The sequence below is a fragment of the Scyliorhinus torazame genome, chromosome 10 (assembly GCF_047496885.1).
Source record: "Scyliorhinus torazame isolate Kashiwa2021f chromosome 10, sScyTor2.1, whole genome shotgun sequence".
Taxonomy (NCBI): Eukaryota; Metazoa; Chordata; class Chondrichthyes; order Carcharhiniformes; family Scyliorhinidae; genus Scyliorhinus; species Scyliorhinus torazame.
This window is the reverse complement of record NC_092716.1, coordinates 90539800-90562148: the sequence shown is the minus strand read 5'-3', so window position 1 is coordinate 90562148 and position 22349 is coordinate 90539800. Positions and strand designations below refer to the sequence as shown.

Genomic DNA, 22349 nt, shown 5'->3' with positions numbered 1-22349 from the left:
AAGACAAAGACACAACAATACAAGAAGAACAACAAGCAACATCCACAACCACAAAGGAAGAGGAAGTAACTACACAAATTCTTACCAACTTTTACAGATGCACTATAGAAAATATCCTATCTGGCTGCATCACAGCCTGCTATGGCAACTGCTTGACCCAAGACCGCAAGAAACTTCAGAGAGTCGTGAACACAGCCCAGTCCATCATACAAACTTGCCTCCCAGCCATTGACTCCATCTACATCTCCCACTGCCTTGGGAAAGCGGGCAGCATAATTAAAAACACCCCTCCCCAACCGGCTTACTCGCTCTTCCAAATTCTTCCATCGAGCAGGACATACAAAGGTCTGAAAACACAGGAACAGATTCAAAAACAGCTTCTATCCCGCTGTTACCAGACTCCTAAACAACCCTCTTCTGGACTGACCTGATTAATACTAAACTCCTGTATGCTTCACCCGATGCCGGTGTCTATGTATTTACATTGTGCACCTTGTATTGCCCTATTATGCATTTTCTTTTCTCTTCATGTATTAAATGATCTGTTTGAGCTTCTCACAGAAAAATACTTTTCACTGTACTTGGCACACGTGACAATAAACAAATCTAATCCAGTTCAGCAGCCACTCAGAAGATCAACAAGGCAAAGACGTAAACCTGAGAGACTGAATTTGTGATAGACTGTAAATAGTTAAATGCTCTAAAGATTTATGCATCTCATATTGCATTGTAAAGAATTGTGTCATGAATGTAACTAACTACATTTCCATTCAAGGGGACATGATGATACGCATAAGCAATTTTGTATATAATAATGTACATGATCTCCGACCAGCAGGTGGCAGTGTAAACCTACCATGTGACTCTGTACCTCGAGGAGTTGGGAGTAAGTCGTGTTGGTGGAGTTTTGCAGTAGCTCAAGAATAATTAGTTAGCGTTAATAGTTTGTAATATATTTATTCCAGTTATCTTTACCATGCATTTCTTATATAATAAATGATTTTAACTGGTCAAGAACTAGATGTTCTGTACTGCATCATTCCTATCGGCCAATGCACAAGGACATGACAACTTCAGTCCCCTTATTATCAAACTATGACCCCTAGTTCTGGACACCCCCACCATCGGGAACATTTTTTTGGAATCTGAATCATGGGACTCTTTCTGATCTCATCGAAACATGTGGGATATTTAGTTAGAAACTGATTTACAATGTTGGGTCTGTCTCAGCTAACTTCAAAGAGTTAACCTACTGGTGGACTGCCTGTTGCGAAAGTTTATTGAAATGAAAGGTCAAAAGGCGATTTGAAAAAACAACCCAGTGAGGATATTTGCACTTTATATCTGCAGGAAATGCATCATGTACCTTGCAAGAGGGGGAGTTGCAGTGTGATTGAGTATTCCAAATACAACTCAGCTCTGCACCAGACCTAACAAAGGCTGGTAACATCCAGGACAGTGGCAGCAGCAGCAGCCTGAGCCTCCAACCCTTGCCGGAACTGTCACTGCCACACTCGGCTGGGAACATGCTCCTGTTCAGACAGCTCACTGCTGTGCTTGTATTCCTGGCTGCAGCCTCACTCTCCTGCCGCCCTGGGTCCCCAGCTCCATCCATGCAGTGCACGGGGATTGTCTGCAGACTTACCAAGGACGCGGGTTTAGTACGTAAGTTCCTTCGGGGAAGAACAACAATGTTTAGAGTGGGCCATGAGATCACACGTGCTCAGACATGGCAAGAAGTCTTTGATTGTTTTGTGGTGTTTGCTATCAGTGAGAAACAGTTCAGCAAGTTACTGCAGATCTCAGTGACAGTGCCTTCCTCTGAGTTTGACTCCAGTCTGCTCAAGCACACACAATTTCTATCAGTAGGTGTATAACTAGGAGCATGTATTTCTTCAGTCGTGTGCGCAAAGAACACAAATCTTATGCTCGACCTGATGCTAGTTAATTTATTCTTTTCAATACACAATGTGCAGTTTGAAAACACCAGTTTTAAGATTGCTTTTAAATGAACAGCATAAAATGAAAGTCGCCAGAGTCCCATTTTGAGGGAGAGCTGACGGGTGGTGACTTAACCTGAGGGGCATTCCATCAGGCGAGGGTGAAGGTTGAGAAGGCGGGGCATTCATGAATAACCACAGCTGGTATGGATATTGAACCCACGCCATTGGCCTCGCTCTGCATCAGCCGACTGAGCACAGGAGGTTTTGCTGTAAGAGGCCTTTCCCTTTTCCTGTGCGGCCACTTTTCTGTGGTGTACTAGTTATCACGTGCGATACACATCTCACACAAGAAAGGTCCTCGTCTCAAAACAGGGCAGAAACATGTCACTTGTCATGGTTTAACTCACCTGGCTATACAGCTGGTTTGTGATGCAGAGCAAGGCCAGTAGTGTGGGTTCAATTCCTGTACTGGCTGAGGTTATTCATGAAGGCCCTGCCATTACTTGTCATGTAATGTCACACAACTCACCAGCTCTCTGAGACAACCACTGTAAATTGAGCGGGTTGAGTTTGATGGCTTCTGGCGTGTTGACAAGATGTCTTGGTTGGTGAGTGTATTATTTGAACTGGGAGAATATTCAGTGCAATTTAATGAAGCTTTCAAACTCCTTGTTTTCTAGTCAACCAAGAAACCAGTGATGTCATCCAGGCAACATTTCGTCATGCTTCATTTCCTAATATTGAAGGGGAACAATCCATTCTGTTTCTAGGCTCAGTTTCGTATATTTTTAAGAAGTAAGCTGCTTGAAGTGTCTTTAAACTCTTGATATGCATTTGGCGAGTTGCAAATTTTGATGAAGTGTTTCATGTCAGTTGACTTCAGCTCTTGGGATTTGAAATTCCTCCACTTGCAGTTTGGACTTTCGCTATGCACTCCTTTGTACTCACTGTAAAGAACAACTGCCCAGCAACCACTAGTTTCAGCTGCTCCCCTTCGGAACAGAAATCCACTGAATGTGTAAAGTGACTGGAACTGTGAATGGGGATGTAGGCTAAAAGTGGTCTAGGATGCCTGCTGAACAGTCCTAACCTCTCCACTAGATAGAGAAATACTATGTTGTGAGGTCATGAATAACAGGGCAAAATGAAGAATTATATTTTAGTTAGATGTGCCCTTGACATTCAATGGCGTTACCATCACTGAATCGACCATCAGCAAAATGCTGGGGCATTATCATTGACCAGAATCTTAACTGGGCCAACCATATAATACTATGGGCACGAATCAGTGGCCTTGTTGCGCTTGAGTGAGAGCGCGCCGAGGCCGGTGAACAGCAGGAGAGGCCAAAATCGAGAATTGCACCGCATGCCAACCCCACCCCCTCCCGCAGGCGAAATCGGGTTCATGTCGTAGCGTGGCAAGAAACCAATAAAATCACCATTTACGCCCTATTTCCTTACAATTAACGGGAGCCATCACAAATCCACTGGCCTCCCGTGATCCAGCCGCCTCCCCAGCAAGTGGTCACGCTGCCACTGATTAGTACTCCATTTGAAAAACGTGAACCTGGCTGAAAGGTTGCTGCAGGGAGCCGAGGAGGGGAGTAGCCATCTTTGCTCATTGGCAACGAGCCCTGGGACACTGGGCTTGCTACCCCAGCGCTCGGAGGGAGGTGGGGTGGCAACCAGCGGTGGGGGTGGGGGTGGGGGGGGGGTGTTCACCCTCGGTTGGGGTGATGTGTCATTGGGGGGGGGATCGGAGCTGGTGAGGAGGGTATCCCGGCTGGGGGTTGGGAGGGGTTGCTCCGCTGTGGGGGCAACCATGCGCATCTCAGCCATGTCAACCCCTGGATCCTGTGTACCCATTCCGGGGGCAACCCTTGTCTCTGCCTGACTGCCCCATCGACCACCCATAACCCCCACTGACCACGGAGGCCTCTGGCGGTGCGGTTGAAGGCTTTTGCAAAGAGGACATTGCCAATCGTAGTTAAGTGAGCACTTCACCTGTCCCAAGTGGATTCTCATGGGTGGGTGGGCCATGCAGCATGTGGGAGTTACTGCCTAGCATCCCATTCTGACTGTGCTGCCTGGACACTGTGACTCAACACCGCAGGAGGCAACACCACACAAGCAGCAGCCAACCTCCGAACACCCAGGGGATGGGACACAGCCCGGGGACATGTCCATGACAAAATCCTTCCCAGAGAGTGTGCACGACAGCTACATCTTGGAGGATTACCCTAGGCTGGTTGGCTGGCTGTTAGGGGATAAGGTATCCAATTCAAACTTGGCTAACGACGCCAGTACGGAGGTCCGATACAAGGCAAATGTGACCAACCAGTCTGTCATTGAGTGGTGCAACGGGCTGCTCAAAATGTGGTTCCAATGCATCAACTACTCCAGTGGTGCACTGCAGTACAGCCCACGAGGGTTGCCCACTTTGTGGTGGTCTCCAATTTGCATCTCTTTCAATGGACAGTTTCTTCATTCTTTCATGGGCTTCTCTGGCTAGACCAGCATTTGCTGTCCAATGTCTGCACCATGATTACGACGCCCTCGTCAATGCTCTCAGTGACTGAGCCATGCTCTGCAGCGTCTTGGCAATGCCCACCTGCGACTGGGACAAGCTCCGCATCACTTTGGCTATTTCCATCTGAGAGCAAAATATGTCCCACAACACCTCATTATGGTCAGCCTGGTACTGGGTCACATCCCCTAGTGATTTGGACAGTCTACCGAGGCCCTCAACCATGGCCCCCACCGACTGGCCATGCAGTACGGTAGCACAATGGCAGCACAGTTGCTTCACAGCTCCAGGGTCCCAGGTTCAATTCCCGGCTTGGGTCACTGTCTGTGCGGAGTCTACACATTCTCCCTGTATGTGAGTGGGTTTCCTCCGGGTGCTCCGGTTTCCTCCCACAGTCCAAAGGTGTGCAGGTTAGGTGGATTGGCCATGCTAAATTGCCCTTAGTGTCACAAAAGGTTAAGTGGGGTTACTGGGCTACAGGGATAGGGTAGAGGTGTGGGCTTGGGTAAGGTGCTCTTTCCAAGGGCCAGTGCAGACTTGATAGGCCAAATGGCCTCCTTCAGTACTGTAGATTCTATGATTCTATGATTTTGTGACTGCGTAATGCCTTGGACACCTTCACTAAGGCTGCTGTCGTTGTCTATCTGGGCACTAAACTATGGTCGCCAGTGTTGGCCTCGGTGCCATGCATGGCCGGTGCTATCTCCTGCGTCGGTAGCCTCTGGGACTCCTCCAATCAGCTATGGACCTGGTGGAGTGTCACTAATGTCTCCCTTTGAACCTCACAGCCACTCCCTATCGACTGCATCAGCTCCGGGTAAACCTGTTCCAGAGGCTCAGCAGCTGACTGGGACCCGGCTGGGTCCTTGGATCCTGCAGACCAATGACTGCTGCCTCGCCTGCGCGTTCCAGTATCCACCTGATGTGCATCTGTAACTATGTCGTGTTCACCAGATTGTGCCCCAGAAGCCTGACCACTGCCGTTGCCCACCGAGGTGCATATCTCTGTGGAGGGTGGGGATAAAAGCTGTGATGCATCGAAGGGGGCATCCTTGGAGCTCTCCTCCGAGGTGTCCTCATGGGATGTGGGGGGCAACCACCGGATGGGCTGGCACTGTTGGCTGGAGGTCCTGTGGGAGAATAAACATGTGGTCAGGGGGAGGGATGGGTCAGTCTATATGGCAATAACAATACATGTGTGACAGTCCATCTGGGTGGGGCCGGTGCATCCTCACCACTGTGCCGTGTGCCGACATCCGTGTTGGTGACTGCTCTGCCCTCGGCCACCCCCGTAGCCTCCAGGGCCAGTTCCTCAAAGGTGGTGAGAATTCTGAAGTTCGGCACCCGTCGCCAGCCTGGGCCCTCTCCTGATGGTAGCGGGACAACTTCTCCTGCGGGGACACAGAGAGGACATCGTTAGCCGCATGCGTGGTTCAGCGCGGGATGGGGGGGGGCGGAGGTTCTGGGGCGGGTGCTTGGTTGGGGAGGGGTGTTGGGGTGTGGAGGGGTATAAGGTTTTGGGGAGGGGTTTGGGGAGGGGAGCATGGGTGGAGCAGGGCAGGGGCGGTTCCAGGTGCAGTCTCATGGGGGGGGGGTGGGGCGGGGGTTGCGGTGCCAACTCACTCCTGCGGCCCAGTGTAGGTTGTTGACCTTCTGCACTGGGTGCTGGTACTCCTAGTGATGCTGCCTGAGCAGTCGCCCACTGCCACTTCCTCCCAGGCGGCACCTGCTGCCCTGTGGCTGTCCCTCCTGGGGGAACAGGACATTTCTCCTGGCCTCGACTGCCTCTAGGAGCCTCCCCAAGTCTGCATTCCTGAATTGTGGTGCCGGTCGTCTCGGCGACATGGCTGCGGGCTGAGTGGGGTTATTTGTGCAAGACCAGTTTATGTGCTGCTGTACCTGGTTAGCCGGGGCCTGGCGAGCGCGTTCCAGAAAATCGGCTGGTGAGCCATCATTTGTGGCATGAAGCCCGTGAGGCCTCGTTAAGAGGACTGATTAACAATATATTGCGGGGATGGTCTTGATGGGCCGAGCAGCGGGAACCTTGCGGCAGTTAGAATCATAGAATTTACAGTGCAGAAGGCCCATCGAGTCTCTCTTGGAAAGAGAACCCTACACAGTCCCGTCCCCCACCCCCCCAACACTAAGGGCAATTTTATGGACACTAAGGGCAATTTTGCATGGCCAATCTACCTAACCTGCACATCTTTGGACTGGGAGGAAACCGGAGCACCCGGAGGAAACCCACGCAGACACGGGGAGAACGTGCAGACTCCGCACAGACAGTAACCCAAGCCGGAATCGAACCTGGGACCCTGGAGCTGTGAAGCAATTGCACTAACCAATATGCTACCGTGCTGCCCACTATCAAGTGTGTTCCTGCTCACTATCACACTTAGGAACATTTTGGAAGAACCACGCTCTATGGCTAAAAGAGCAGGTCAGAGGCTGGGAATTCTGCAGTGAGTGGGTCACCTCCTGACTCTCCAAAGCCTGTCCACAATCTACAAGGCAGTCAGGAGTGTGATGGAATACTGTAAGGCCCTTCCTGTAGATTCCCTTTTCTTTTATTTCGCTGTTATTTAAATCGGGCTGGTTTAGCTCAGTGGGCTAGACAGCTGGTTTGTGATGCGGAACAAGGCAGCAGTGCGGGTTCAATTCCTGCACCAGCTTACCCGAACAGGCACCGGAATGTGGCGACTAGGGGCTTTTCACAGTAACTTCATACTTGTGACAATAAAAGGTTATCATTATTATTATTATTATTGATCCTTGGATGTTGTTGTAATCCACATGGGACCCAGGGGGCTGGAACGATTAGGCTCTCCATGAGTCTTGTGGAATACGAGCTTCCCTGCTGAGGGGCGGAACCCCTTATCAGCAGGAGAGGAAATCAGAGTATTTAAAATCTGCCCAAGTGTGAGCCGGCACAGTAGTCCCATCCAGGACCTGTGTACACAGGCTTTTTGTATCTCTGCAAATAAACCTTTTGTTCCCAACGCTTCCCATATGACTGCCTCTGTGAACTCAATCGATGTTAAATGGACATATACCTTTACGTTGAGCAGAGGAGGTGAGGAACTCAGAAGTCACAAAGTAGTACACTGCTATTGGAGATTTAGCTTTCGAACAGCAGAACACAGACTTTCTGGCACCCAGGAGATCAGAGGGACTTGGTTCGATTGGTTGGCTGGTGACCAATTAATTGGTCAAAAGGCTGTAGTCTGTCCAGTGCCAGGCAGTGAGTGGGTCCTACCCGAGCGGGATGATTTCCAGAGAATGAAGGAAAGGACATGCTGGAATCAACCATCTGAAACAAAGACTCATCTTTTTTACTTCTATCATTATTTTTAAACCCCTCTTTTACCCTCTGTATTTGTTTGCCTGTCTTGTGTGTGTTTGTGTAGAGGGTAGGGGCGAGTTAATTGGGGCGTTTGGGAATTAGATAATAGTTAACCAGTTGCTTTAGCTGCATATTTAATTATAGTTATTGTTATTAATAAAATTAACTGTATTTAAATTTGCAAACCTGGTGACTGTAATTATTGGGCAGCCAAGGGCCAAAGACTTTGGGTGTTTTTCTGAGAATTATTTGTTAATTTCAATTGTGTTGACTCCAGGTCAAGTGGGGCTGGGATTGACGGTGCACTAGCCCAAGGGGGTTGTAACAATACTCACAACTTGGAGTACAAATGCTCCAACAACTTCAAGAGGCTTGTCACCATCCAAGACAAAGTGGTCTGTTTGATTGGTGCCTCACCCACCACCTTGAACATTGACTTCCTCCAGCACCGATGCACCATGGCAGCAGTGTGTACCATGTACAAGATGCGCTGAAGGATTTGCCAAGCTTCCTTCGATAGCACCTTCCAAACCTGCGACCTTTAGTACCGAGAAGGCAAGAGCAGCAGATACATGGGGATACTATCGGTTGTACATTCCCCTCCCAAGCAACACACCATCCTGGCTTGGAAATATATCCCCGTTCTTTCACTGTCACTGGGTCAAAATCCTGGAACTCCCTGCCTAACAGCACTGTGAGCGTACCTACACCACAGGGACTGCCGCAGTTCAAGAATGCAGCTCATCACCATCTTCTCAAGGGCAATTAGAGGTGGACAGCAAATGCTGGTCTAGCCAGTGAAGCCCATGAAAGAATGAAGAAACTGTCCATTGAAAGGGAAGCAAAATACACCAGCAGATATTTAAAAAAATTACAGGTGCAGGTAGTGAAAAGAATGAATCAACAATATTCTATTTAACATCGATTTGAAATTCTTTATTATAGTTGCAATCCATTTTCAGACCCATTCATGTCCTCCAGACATTCCAAAGGACCATCGAACAGATATATTTGTTTTGTAAGCTAATTTGTGGACAGCAAGGTTCAACAAACAGTATTGAGATGAATGACCAATTAATCTAATTTTTGGTGGGTTGGTGAACTTCCTGTTCTTCAGATATTCCCCTGGAATTTTTCTAATCCAGCTGAGAGGGCAGATGGTTTAATATCCCACCCAAAGTTGCTGTGTCGTCACTAGTTTTCACCAAGCAGAATGCACAAAGCAGTTTCCATTTCCATTATAGCCACTGAAACCGTGCTACGCACAGTAGTTGTTTTAAGCAGAAATAGGTGCTCACTCATTAGTTTGCACCTTATTCCCTCGTAAACGTAATAGCTTTAACTGTTGTTAGGTTACAGCTTCCATTGCTCAGCATTGTCTACAGTTATAAAAGTAGGGCCTCATTACAGTATAAGCATGAGCACCACATCCTTGCACCTGTACTTCACTATTTTATATTTGGGTTTTCTGTCTGTACTTACCTGAGGAACATACTAAACCATCCAAAAGCAATATATACTTCTACAAAGGAGTAGTTGAATCTCAAGCAACGATCTCTTCTAAGCTTAGCTATTCCCAGTTTAACATTAAGTCTGTTTCAACTTTTCTCAACATCCCCATTATTCTGTTTGGAGGGGCCACACAATTCACATGGCAGGCAGGTTACTCGTAATAAGTGGTAGACATGTACTTTCTCAATGATATAGACCAATGTCCTGGTGTGTGGCTTGAACACATGACCTGCTGGCTCAGACATAAGACTTAATAAACTGAGGTTGACCCAGCTGAACAATACATCTAGTTTTCTAAACACTTTAATCTGCGCCAAGCTTTGACTGTACTGGAGTGACCATCGTTGGCGATTCCATTCAAGACTGAAGGATAAATTGTACATGGATGCAAATTTCTAAAGTGAAAATAAGTCTCTGCCTGTTCTCTTGAAAGGCCACAGGAGCTTGTATATGAATCAGTTAAATCAGAAAACCAAAGCAGTTTACAAAATTCTCTGTCTTTTTTGAGTTTGCAGATAGACAATATGTCTGTGGAAAAGAGCGATGTCAACTTCAGTGATGAAAAAGGAATCCTAATTGATATCAGAAATGTAGCTGCTAACTTCAGGGGAACCATGAACTATGCATACTCCAGCTGGCTGCAAGTATTCAATTTTAACTAAGCAATGTGTTTGGATTTAGAAAGAAAGAAATCTACAGTTTGTGGGTTTTGTTGATGTGACTAATTTCCTGTCTGCCCCTCCCCTGACCTCTGACCCTCCATCAGTGACAAGGCTCAGAGGTGTGTAGATGAGTCATTCTGTATTCACAAACTCACTTTAATCATCAGTTATAGAACAAAATGAGAGAGGTTCAGCATGCGAGCTGTTCAAGAACAAATCTTTCCTCTTGGTCAGGGATAGGCAATAAATGCTGGTCAAGTCAATGGTGCCCACATCCCATAAATGCATTTTTAAAAAGGTACTCAAGGCCACGGAAAAGGAGTAAGAAAATGTTCGAAAATAGCCTGAAATGATTGAGTTGAAGTTCTTGCTGAGAGAGATAGGAGAAAAGAATGGAATGTCTGCCATTTTCCTGACTTCCTCCGAGAAAGTTGAGGTGGAGGAGGGTGAAGATGGGCTTCCCATCTGAAGACAAATTGAAGCCTTTAAGTGTTCAATCAATGGCCACAATGTGCCCCACAAAGGGCCTCTGGAATCTCAGACTGTCCCCTCACTGAAATACCCCTCTACAGCCCTCCACAATGAGCCCCCCCCCCCCCCCCCCCTCCACCCGCCCACAACTCTCATGCCTGACTGGCACGTGAGCCACACAAATTCACCTTAATTCCAGGACCTTCATCGCTGTTTGGAACTGCCTGCAGTACCAGCGGTGGCCATTATCCCTGATGGAGCTGCTGGGACTAGCCGCCAGCCATCTGATTGGCCAGCAGCTCTTGGAAGCGGGGTCTTCACCTTTAAAAAGATGGAAGCCCTGACGTCTGTCAGTTAACTGCCTGATAGCCAATAATTCACATCAAGAATGGCTGCAGCGAGGTTGTCCTTGGTTTTCCTGTTGACGGACAATGTGTGAAACACAATCCAATGTTTTTATATTGTGTGTGCATGGATTAATGAGAGATTTGTTAATCACTTGAACCTGAGGATAACATCCTTCAAATAGGTGGACATCTTTCTCAAAGGCTGGGTAAACACAAAGAGAAAACTCCCAATTGAATATACAGTCGAAATTAACCACACTTTTAGCTAGCATTATATCCGATGTATGTAGTGTAATAAATATCCTGCTGGATTCAGAAATTCTGGTAGATTCAGAATTGTGTGAATAGATAGGTGGTAAGATGTTAAAGTATCAATGACAACTAGTATGTTAACCGTGAATTAGTGGTCTTTAGGGCTGCCAGTAGGTGGTCTTGTGGAGCAGTGGGTAGTGTCCCTGCCTCTGAACCAGAAGCTCCGGGCCTGTGTCCTGCCCCACAACCTGATGGTCAAGGAAGGTGCATTTATAATGTGGCCAAACAGGTTGTGTTGACCTCCAATCCCTTCCAAACATGCCAATGGTTGGTACTAGTTGTCATTGATACTTTAACATTTGTTCACACAATTCTGAATCTACCAGAATTTCTGAATCCACCAGGATATTTATTACACTTTATACAGGGGTGGGCACATTGGCACAGTGGTTAGCATTGCTGCTTCATTGCTTCAGGGTCCCAGGTTTAATTCCGGCCTCGGGTGACTGTCTGTGTAGAGTTTGCACGTTCTCCCTGTGTCTGCATGGGTTTCCTCCGGGTGCTCCGGTTTCCTCCCACAGTCCATAGATGTGCAGGTTAGGTGGATTGACTATGATAAATTGCCCCTTAGTGTCCAAAAGGTAGGGTTGGGTTACTATGTTATGGGGATAGGGTGGAGGCATGGGTTTAAGTAGGATGCTCTTTCCAAGGGCCGGTGCAGACTTGATGGGCCGAATGACCTTCTTCTGCACTGTAAATTCTATAACTCCTGGTCAGACACGCTCGATGTAGAGTGGTGCCCCCTCAAGCTATAAGGCCCTGGTGATCGGCTAGCGACCTGTTCCGGGAGTAACTAGCTATGGAAACACACAAAAGTCTGCTTAGTGCACCACTGGGTGAAGGAAGAGAACTGGAGGACTGCTAATATTAATCTTTTAAGATGATAAAGACTGTAAATTATTACATTCATGGGGAGATGGTGGTAATGTCAATAAACTAGTAATCCAGGGGCGCAGGCTAATGCTCTTGGGATATTGTTCAAATCCAACATGGCAGCTGGTGGAATTTAAAATCAATGAATAAATCTGAATATAAAGCGCTAGTGTCAGTAATAGTGACTGTGATAACTATCACCGATTGTTGTAAAAACCCATCTGGTTCACTAATCTCCTTTTCGGGAGGAAAACCTGCCGTCCTTACCTGCTCTGGCCTACATGGCACTCCAGACTCACAGCAATGTGGTCAGTTCTTAACTGCCCTCTGAAATGGCCTAGCAAACCACTCAGTTCAAAGGGCAATTAGGGATGGGCAACAAATGCTGGTTTTGTCAATGACACCGACATCTCATGAAATAATTTTTAAAAATAGTTGTTTCGAGCAGGTATTGCACCATCCAATGCCTTCATAAATGTCAGACAATTATAAAGTATTCTGGTTCATGTAAATCCTGGTTATAGAATATGTGTCATTTAACTTGTTAATATTAGAGATTCTGCTATGGACTGGTTACCAAGCACAGTAAAATAAAGATGTTGAATTAGTACATAATTAAAATAATAAATGTTGTCATTAACCTTGCTGCAGGCTCAGCAGCAAAGCCTCAGTGATGATCCAAAAGTATGATTTGAATCTTAGAATCCCTACAATACAGAAGGAAGCCATTTGGCCCATCAAGTCTGCACTAACCCCTCTGAAAGAGCACCCTACCCAGGACCACTCCCCCACCCTCTCCCCGTAACCCCACCTAACCTGGCATCTTTGGAATGCGGGAGGAAACCGGAGCACCCGGACGGAGGAAACCCACCCAGACATGGGGAGAATGTGCAAACTCCACACAAACTGTCACCCAAGGCTGGAATTGAACCCGGGTCCCTGGCACTGTGAGGCAGCAGTGCCAACAACTGTGCTACCATACCGTCAATTAGCTCCCATTGTATGAAACTTAGGAACAGGGAGCTTTTTAAAGCTTCTACTATTCCTCCGTGTTTTTAATGGTGTTCTTATTGTAAACATTTCACAATGGCAATACCAGGTTGTGCCCGCTTTTTAGGTGTAGAACAGGCACAGTGATGATCAGCAATGGATGGCTCGTACCCAATCTGCACAAGCATTCAGACCACTGCTACTTCTATCAGAGCTGTTGTTCAGGTGGTCACTCAAGTAGGTATTTGGCCCCTAACTTGCGTAATGCCTATTTTAAGTCTCTATTGGCGAACACTGAACTCATCGCCAGGTCATAGAATCATAGAATCCCAACAATGCAGAAGGAGGCCATTTGGCCCAATGAGTCTTTACCGACCCTGGGAAAGAGCACTTTACCTAGGCATACTCCCCCGTAACCTCACCTAATCTTTGGACACTAAAGGCAGTTTAGCATGGCCAATTCACCTAACCTGCACATCTTTGGGCTGTGGGAGGAAAACGGAGCATCTGAAGGAAACCCACGCACACATGGGGAGAAAGTGCAAACTCCACACAGACCATCACCCAAATGGTAAATCAAAGACGGGGCATGGCACAGTGAGGCCACAGTGCTAACCACTGTGCTCCCGTATGGACTTTAAATTTAGACTAATCAATCTCTACCCTTCAATATTTAAACACATGTCATTAGTCAGTACTCTTTAATTTATTATTCTTAATTGCAATGAGCAAGCTTTTTTATTGATTAGAGCTTCTTTACATTGAGAAGGAGATTGAGGAGAGAAGTTGAGGTAAAATGAGAGAGTAATAATTAGACAATACAAAGTTTGGCTTTTAAAAGCTTATAGGTTCAGAAGGTTGGAGGAGATAACTTTAACAACTTTGAGGAAATGTTGATGAAATTAAGTCTGACATGTTTGAATGTTAAATGTTCTGGCAAGCTGCGTTTAGGGGTGAGTTTTGCAGTTTGCGCAGTGGGTTTGCATTCATCAGAGAAGTGATTTATGTGCATGTGACTCTACTGGGCAGTGATTGGATATTCCTCAACGTCCTTCAATTATTTATTTTCTTAGGCTAAATCTAAATCACTCGCTGGATTTTGAGATTGAATCCCAGACTGATCTTAATCTTGCTCTAACTTTAGGTGAGTGTGATGATTAAGATTCTATGAAATAGCAGACCAAACTCACTCTGTTATACAATTCATTGAAATTGTCAGTTCTTTTGAATTTTGCTATGAGTGGATCCTGATTTCTATTGAGCCCTTTTTCTATATTGATGTACAATTTCAGCTTTTTCTTTAAGGGAAAGCAGTTTTTACTGCTTCTCATTTTTCTCCTTGTTCCCTCTTTTCCCTGGGCCCCAAAAATCCTCACTCTTTTCAATGTACTCCCATTATGTTAGTGGTAATGTCACTGGACTAGTAATCCAGGGGCCCAGATTTAGGCTCTGCGGTCATGGGTTCAAATCCCATCACGGCAGCTGGTGGAATTTCAATTCAAGTAATAGTCTTCAATTAAAAAGCTAGTCTCAGTAATGGACCATTGTTGATTGTTGGAAAACTCCATCTAGTTCACTAACATCCTTTAGGGAAGGAAATCTGTGATCCTTACCTGATCGGGCCTATGTATGACTCCATACGAACAACAATGTGGTTGACTTTTAACTGCCCCCTCAAATGGTGTGGCAAACCACTCAGTTCAAGGGCAATTAGGGATGGGGCAACAAATAGTGGCCTTGCCAGCAATGGCCAAATTTCATGAAAGAATAAGTTTTAAAATTGGACGAGGCTTTGGCGTAACATTCAAACTTGCCATCGGCTTTGTGAGAGACAGAGCCTAGGCCTAGCCATCACAAGGCCTGAGGCATTAGAGTGAATGAGGTGGGGATAGAGACAATGGGGCACATTATAGCATGGGTGGGTGTTCTGAGGAGTGGGGGGGGGGGTCACTGAGAAGCAAGCACAGGGATATGAGGATGGGAAATTGAAGGCCTGATTGAAGAAGCAAGTTCTTAGGAAGCGTTTGATGTTAGGTGAGATGAATAAAGGTAGAGGTAGAGTTTGAGATCAAAGGCTGAATGATTAACCTGTGGTGCTGGGAGGGAGAGGATAGGGTGGAGGCTGTAATGTAGAAGTATGACAACAAAGCTTGTATACAGAGGTGCATGGTGGGAGCGGGGTGTGAGGGGTTTGGAAATGGGCTGGGGGAGGTAAAGTGTTGGCAGTCAGCAGGATTCTGGGTATTTTAGTTTTGAAATTGATAAAGTTTGTGATGAGTGGAAATGGGGAAACGATGTAGGAGAGTATGAAAGGTTCTAACATGAGCTATTTGGATTGCATTTTGTTTATTGTCACGTGTACCGAGGTACAGTGAAAAGTATTTTTCTGTGAGTAGCTCAACAGATCATTACGTACATGAAAAGAAAAGAAAAGAAAATACATAATAGGGCAACACAAGGTACACAATGTAACTACATAAACACTGGCATCGGGTCAAACATACAGGGGTGTAGTGTTAATGAGGTCAGTCCATAAGAGGGCTGTTTAGGAGTTTGGTAACAGTGGAGAAGAAGTTGTTTTTGAGTCTGTTTGTGCGTGTTCTCAGACTTTTGTATGTCCTGCCCGATGAAAGAAGTTGGAAGAGTGAGTAAGCCGGGTAGGAGGGGTCTTTGATTATGCTGCCCGCTTTCCCCAGGCAGCGGGAGGTATAGATGGAGTCAATGGATGGGAGGCAGGTTTGTGTGATGGACTGGGCTGTGTTCACGACTCTCTGAAGTTTCTTGCGATCTTGGGCCGAGCAGTTGCCATACCAGACTGTGATGCAGTCAGATAGGATGCTTTCTATGGTGCATCTGTAAAAGTTGGTAAGAGTTAATGTGGACATGCCGAATTTCCTTAGTTTCCTGAGGAAGTATAGGTGGTGTTGTGCTTTCTTGGTGGTAGCATCGACGTGGGTGGACCAGGACAGATTATGGGAGATGTGTACCCCTAGGAATTTGAAACTGCTAACCATCTCCACCTCGGCCCCGTTGATGCTGACAGGGGTCTGTACAGTACTTTGCTTCCTAAAGTCCATGACCAGCTCTTTAGTTTTGCTGGCACTGAGGGATAGATTGTTGTCACTGCACACTCCACTAGGTTCTTTATCTCCCTCCTGTATTCTGACTCGTCGTTATTCGAGATCCGTCCCACTATGGTCGTATTTGAAAAATACAACTGCGACAGGTCTTTTTAACCATGAGAGGAGGAATTGTCAGAGGTCAAATAGTGAGAACATAAGAACCAGGAGCAGGATTAGGCCATTCAGCCCTTCGAGCCTGCTCTGCCACTCAATATGACCATGGCTGATATCCTCTTGGCCTCAACTCCACTTTCCTGCCCTTTCTCCATAACCCTTCAATCCATTACTAATTCAAAATCTGTCTATCTCCTCCTCAGATTTACTCAATGTCCTGCCATCCATCGCACTCTGGAGTAGTGAATTCTTTAAGGGCTCATCCTGTTAATTCCCTTAGTTCCTATTTCTTTTATTTTGCTTTATCGTTTCTGGTCCATGGATTGTTAATGGGTACATACCTTGAAGTTGAGCAGAGGAAGTAAGGAACTCAAAGTGTCAAAATAATACACTGTGTTGTAAAGTTTTGTACTTTGGGCAGAAGGACCCAGACGTCATGGCATCCAAGAGATTGGGGAAGTTTGTTTTGATTGGTTGGCTGGTTCACAACCCTTTCAGAGAAATAATTTCTTCTCATCTCTGTTTTAAAACTGCTTACACCATATCCTAAAACTATGACCTCTCGTTCCAGATTGCCCCAGAAGAGGAAGCATCCGCTCTACATCTACTTTGTCAATACCTTTTATCATCATATATACCTCAAATCGATCTCCTCATATCCTTCTAAACTTGAGAGAGTATAGGCCAAAACTGCTCAATCTCTCTTCATAAGACAAACCCCTCATCTCTAGAGCCCATCTAGTGAACCTCCTCTGAACTGCCTCTAATGCAACTACATTTTTCCTCAAATAAGGGGACCACAACTGAACACATTACTCCAGGTGCGGTCTCACCAATGCTTTGTATAGTTCACACCTCCCTACTTTTATACTCTATCCCTTTAGTTATAAAAGCCAAAATTCCATTTGCCTTCCTTATTACCTGCTGTACCTACATACTAGTTTTCTGAGACTCATGCACGAGGCCACCCAGATCCTTCTGCCCTGAAGCACTCTGAAGTTTCTCTCCAATAATTGCCTTTCTATTTTTCTGACCAAAATGGCCAACCTCACACTTATCCACGTTAAACTCCATCTATCAGGGACTGGTTTAGCTCACTGGGCTAAATCGCTGGCTTTTAAAGCAGATCAAGGCAGGCCAGCAGCACGGTTCAATTCCTGTACCAGGCGCCGGAATGTGGCGACTAGGGGCTTTTCACAGTAACTTCATTGAAGCCTACTCGTGACAATAAGCGATTTTCATTTCATTTCATTTCATCTGCCCAATTTTGGCCCACTCACCTAACTATTTGTGGGTCAGGGTGGAACTACTTCATGCAGAAAATGTGCACATTTTGCCCATCCTGATGATGATTTTGTTTTGCTGATAATCTTTATACCATGGTTTTATTCGAGGAATTAAGGGCTATGGAGAGAGAGCGGGTAAATGGAGTTGAAATCAGCCATGATTGAATGGTGGAGTGGACTCGATGGGCCGAATGGCCTTACTTCCGCTCCTATGTCTTATGGTCTTATGGTTGGTCATGAGTCACATAAATGAGAAAAGTTGGTAGATCGTTTGCAGACAAACAGTGTGATGATGATTAACCTGGAGACATCTTTGTGTATGTGGTCAGCACAGTATGTTTGAAACTTTATCAAGAAAATGTTTAATAATCCAACTGTTTGAAATAAAATGGTGTGAGGTCCTTTTTTTGGACAATTTGTCCACATCAGTCTGGATCTACAGCCAATAAAATGACTCAAATAATTCTTAACATGAAATCATTCACAAACCTTTGATTTCTCCCAGCTTGTGACAATGGCCGAATTGTGGTAACTGTCTCTGATTGCCTGCTGAACTTTGACAAGTTAATGCTGCAAATACAAAGTCACAATCAGTAAGTCCAAGTTTCTCTTCCAATGGAAAGATTTGTGATTATTAGATAATTTCACAAAACTACATAGAATCCAAAGAATTGTCTTACATGGGTCACTCTTAGCATCTGCTACATACAGTACCCTACATGGTGAGGGGTCTAGTTTTCACTGTGCCACCCTGTTCAGGGAAATCATGTTTGACAAACCTGCCAGAGGTTTTTGAAGATGTAACTAGTAGAATAGATAAGGGTTAACCTGTGGATGTGGTGTATTTAGATTTTCAGAAAACCTTTGATAAAATGCCACACAAGAGGTTAGTGTGCCGAGTTTAAGCACATGGGTTTGGGAGTAATACATTGGCATGGATTGAGAATTCGTTAGCAGACAGGAAACAGAGTAGGAATAAATGGGTCTTTTTCAAGTGTGAGGCAGTGACTAGTGGGGTGCCACACGGATCAGGACTTGAGCCCCAGCTATTCACAACATACATCAATGATTTGGATGAGGGAACAAAAAGTTATATTTCCAAGTTTGCTGATGACATAAAATTTGCTGGGAATGTGAGTGGTGAGGAGGATATTAAGAGACTTCAAGGTGATTTAGATAAGTTGAGGGAATGGGCAATTACAGGGCAGATGCTATATAAGTTATGAACCTGGATGTCCTATACACCACTGAAAGCAAGCATGCAGTATAACAAGCAGTTAGCAAAGCAAATGGTATGTTGGCTTTCATTGCAAGAGGACTTAAGTACAGGGCAAGGATGTCTTACTCCAGCTGTACAGGGCTTTGGTGTGAAAGTCACCAGGCTGATTCCTGGGACGGCAGGATTGATCGTACGAAAAGTGATGACATCAGCTGGGCGTGTATTAACTGGAATTTAGAAGGGTGAGAGGGGATCCAATTGAAATTGCCTTTTGAAGTGACCTAACAAACCATTGGGTCATTAAACCACAACAAAGAATAATCTCCTCAGGCATGACAGCACAACCTCCTCAGGGTAACTAGGGAAGGACAATCAATGCTTGTGATGACCAAATTCCAGGAATTAATTTTTTTAATGATATTATTTTAATCTACTTGCCTTCCTTCTTCATTTTGCGAAACACAGTCGCTAGCTAGAGTTTACAATTGAAACCAATTAAGCAATTTGATTGTTTTCACATTATGCTTTTTTGTCTCTAAACAGGACCAGCTGGATTCAACAACTATTCACAGATTTTGTCTCTTTCACTTTGAGACATACTGTGAAAGGACAGGTAAACATGATATTTTTTCATTTCATGTGTATGACTCGTTTTCTTTAATAATTCTCGAGATAAAGAGTGAGATTTTGTTGTGTTTCTTTGTGCCAAAATTATTTTAAGAACATGTGAAGTACCAAAGGCATTTGGTCTCCCTTCATGATTGAAGGATCCACCCTTTGTCTATAGACACCAGGCCTGACTGATGGAGTCACTTTCTCTACAAACACTAGCCTGATGGAAGGAAGTCACTTTCTGTCTATAGACACCAGACCTGATGGAGGGAGTCAATCTTCATCTATGGACACCAGACCTGACTGAAAGAATCGCTGTGTTTATAGACACCAGGCCTGATTTAATGAGTCACTCTCTGTTTAATAGACACCAGGCCTGATTTAAGGAGTCACTCTCTGTTTATAGACACCAGGCCTGATTTAAGGAGTCTCTCTCTGTTTATAGACACCAGGCCTGATTTAAGGAGTCACTCTCTGTTTATAGACACCAGGCCTGATTTAAGGAGTCACTCTCTGTTTATAGACACCAAGCCTGATTTAAGGAGTCTGCCTCTGTTTATAGACACCAGGCCTGATTTAAGGAGTCACTCTCTCCCTGCAGACACCAGGCCTGATTTAAGGAGTCACCCCGTTTATAGACACCAGGCCGGATTTATGGAGTCATCTCTGTTTATAAACACCAGGCCTGACAGATGGAGCCACTCTCTCTATAGACACTTGACCTGATGGAAAGAGTCACTTTGTCCATGGATACTAATCCTGATTGAAGGAGTCTCTCTCTGTTTATAGACACCAGGCCTGATTTAAGGAGTCACTCTCTGTTTATAGACACCAGGCCTTATTTAAGGAGTCACTCTCTGTTTACAGACACCAGGCCTGATTAAAGGAGTCACTCTCTGCTCATAGACACCAGGCCCGACAGATGGAGCCACTTTTTGTTTATTGACACCAGGCCTGACAGATGGAGCCACTCTCTCTCTAGACACTTGGCCTGATGGGAAAAGTCACTCTTTGTCCATGGACACTAGCCCTGATTGAAGGAGTCACTCTGTCTATAGACACCAGGCCTGATTTAAGGAGTCACTCTGTTTATAGACACCAGACCTGATTTAAGGAGTCACTCTCTGTTTATAGGCACCAGGCCTGATTTAAGGAGTCACTCTCTGTTTAGAGACACCAGGCCTGACTTAAGGAGTCACTCTCTGTTTATATACACCAGGCCTGATTTAAGGAGTCACTCTCTGTTTATAGACACCAGGCCTGGTTTAAGGAGTCACTCCCTGTTTAAAGACACCCGGCCTGATTTAAGGAGTGTTGCTAACTTTTCGGTTGGTTCAATTGCTCTGTTTTATAACCTTTCTCGCGAGTCGCCAGGTATCTTTATGATACCGCCACGAGGTTCAAGTCCAAGTAATGATCAATAACTCAATACACCGATTAGTAAGATTCAAATCAAAGCACATTTATTATACACAGTAATCGCTACTCATGCACAAATTCTACGTCTAAGCTACTTCTATAACTAACAGGCCTATACTTAACTTCGGGCTGGCCCACCAGGTCAGGGGAACAAATGGCCATTCGTTCGGGTTCTGAGTCTGCGGGATTTGAAGTTGGTACGGATTGGTAGCTGGGAGTGCCTATCTTGTAGCGAGCGTTGACTTGAGACTTACTTCTTTCGGCGGTCATTGCACCGGTCACGGTCAAGGTTGGTTCGCGTTGCTGGGTGACCCGGGCAGGAAGAAGAGAGCGAGTTGAACTTGGTGGCTTAACATTATAGTTCCCAGGTGCTTCCCGCCTTTTGGGGCGGACCCTGTACATGGTTCTAGGTGATTGGACTTTGTTCCAATCGCTTGGTTCGATTTCTCCAATACTGGAGCGGTTCCCTGATCGATGGGCGGTCTTGAGGTGTTCGTTAACCTCTTTTGTGTTGGCTCCTGCTGGCGCCGGGGAGTCTGTCTTAGTTTTGTGTGTCCCAAATGTTGCTATTGTTCCCGGGGATTGCTCATTAGTATGTAGATGGCTGCTACATTATTATGCTGATGGTCGCTGGTATCGATGTTGTCTGGGCTTTTGCAGAGTTAAATACACAGCAAACCTGCACCTGCTGGTTTCTGTCTGTGTTGGCTGAATTTCCCTTCAGCCTTTGCCGTTCGCCATTTTAAATCGGGACTTGGCCAACTGAGGTGGCTACACACTCTCCTTGTGATCCTAACGCGAAGCGTGAAGGATCACATAACTGCGTTGCTTTCCATTCCCTGACCCAGCAAGCACTCTTCTATGGCCTCTACACTGACCATAACTATGCAAAAAAATTTTAACGAACAATTCTGAGGGGCGCTATGTCAAACAGGGGCATGCATGACAAAACAAGAAAATGGGAACCTCTAACTATCCTTAATAAACTACACTCACTCAAATATTTCATCACACTAACTTCCTAAGCCATACAAACAAAATCATAGCAGTTTTATACACATTTTCCTGGCTTGGCAGTCAAGCTCAGGATCGTACAATTGCTCATGAACATTTCTTTATTTACAGCAAATCGCAAATGAATGCTCTTTATTATAGATCGCGGGGGTCTGGGGTCTGGTCATATCCGAAAATAAGGGATCTGATCCTATATACCGGGGTGCGAGCGCAGTAGGCTCTCCTTCTCCATTTTCTCAGACGCATAGTCTGCACGATGCAGCAGAGTATCGCCAATACCAATAGGGATTCTATCAAGTAGGACAGGGAGTACCAGGTTATAAACCTGGCACACCAAGATGGTGTGGTGTCGCTTGTGACTGGGCTCTGGGTACTGTGGGGAAGTGAATCATTAACGGCTGGGGGCTTGAGGTCATGGGGTTTGCGTTCGTGCACAACCAAATGTCCATTGTAACGATGAACCACGCGGAGGATGTCCTCATGGTTCTTCTTCTTTCACTTCTCTTCTCTTCTCTTCTCTTGGAGCTTCTGGAGTTCTGTGGAAACAAGCATAGTGTCTGTTACTATCTTGGTTTAACATCTC

At 45.6% G+C, this 22349-nt stretch overlaps 1 protein-coding gene across 3 annotated transcripts in view; it reads left to right on the top strand.

Annotated features, from left to right (window-relative positions):
• Positions 1 to 1381: 1381 nt before the first annotated feature.
• The window catches only part of cetp (cholesteryl ester transfer protein, plasma), a 72029-nt gene continuing 51061 nt past the window's right edge, over positions 1382 to 22349 (top strand). Inside the window, exons 1-6 of one of the 3 annotated variants that reach the window (XM_072518412.1) lie at positions 1382 to 1665; positions 2624 to 2738; positions 9834 to 9965; positions 14054 to 14124; positions 18008 to 18095; positions 19265 to 19334. In XM_072518412.1, the coding sequence (XP_072374513.1) occupies positions 1527 to 1665; positions 2624 to 2738; positions 9834 to 9965; positions 14054 to 14124; positions 18008 to 18095; positions 19265 to 19334 (615 nt within the window). In that variant the 5' untranslated portion in view covers positions 1382 to 1526. The remainder of the gene's footprint in view (positions 1666 to 2623; positions 2739 to 9833; positions 9966 to 14053; positions 14125 to 18007; positions 18096 to 19264; positions 19335 to 22349) is intronic. The other 2 variants (XM_072518411.1, XM_072518413.1) reach the window with 2 other exon arrangements.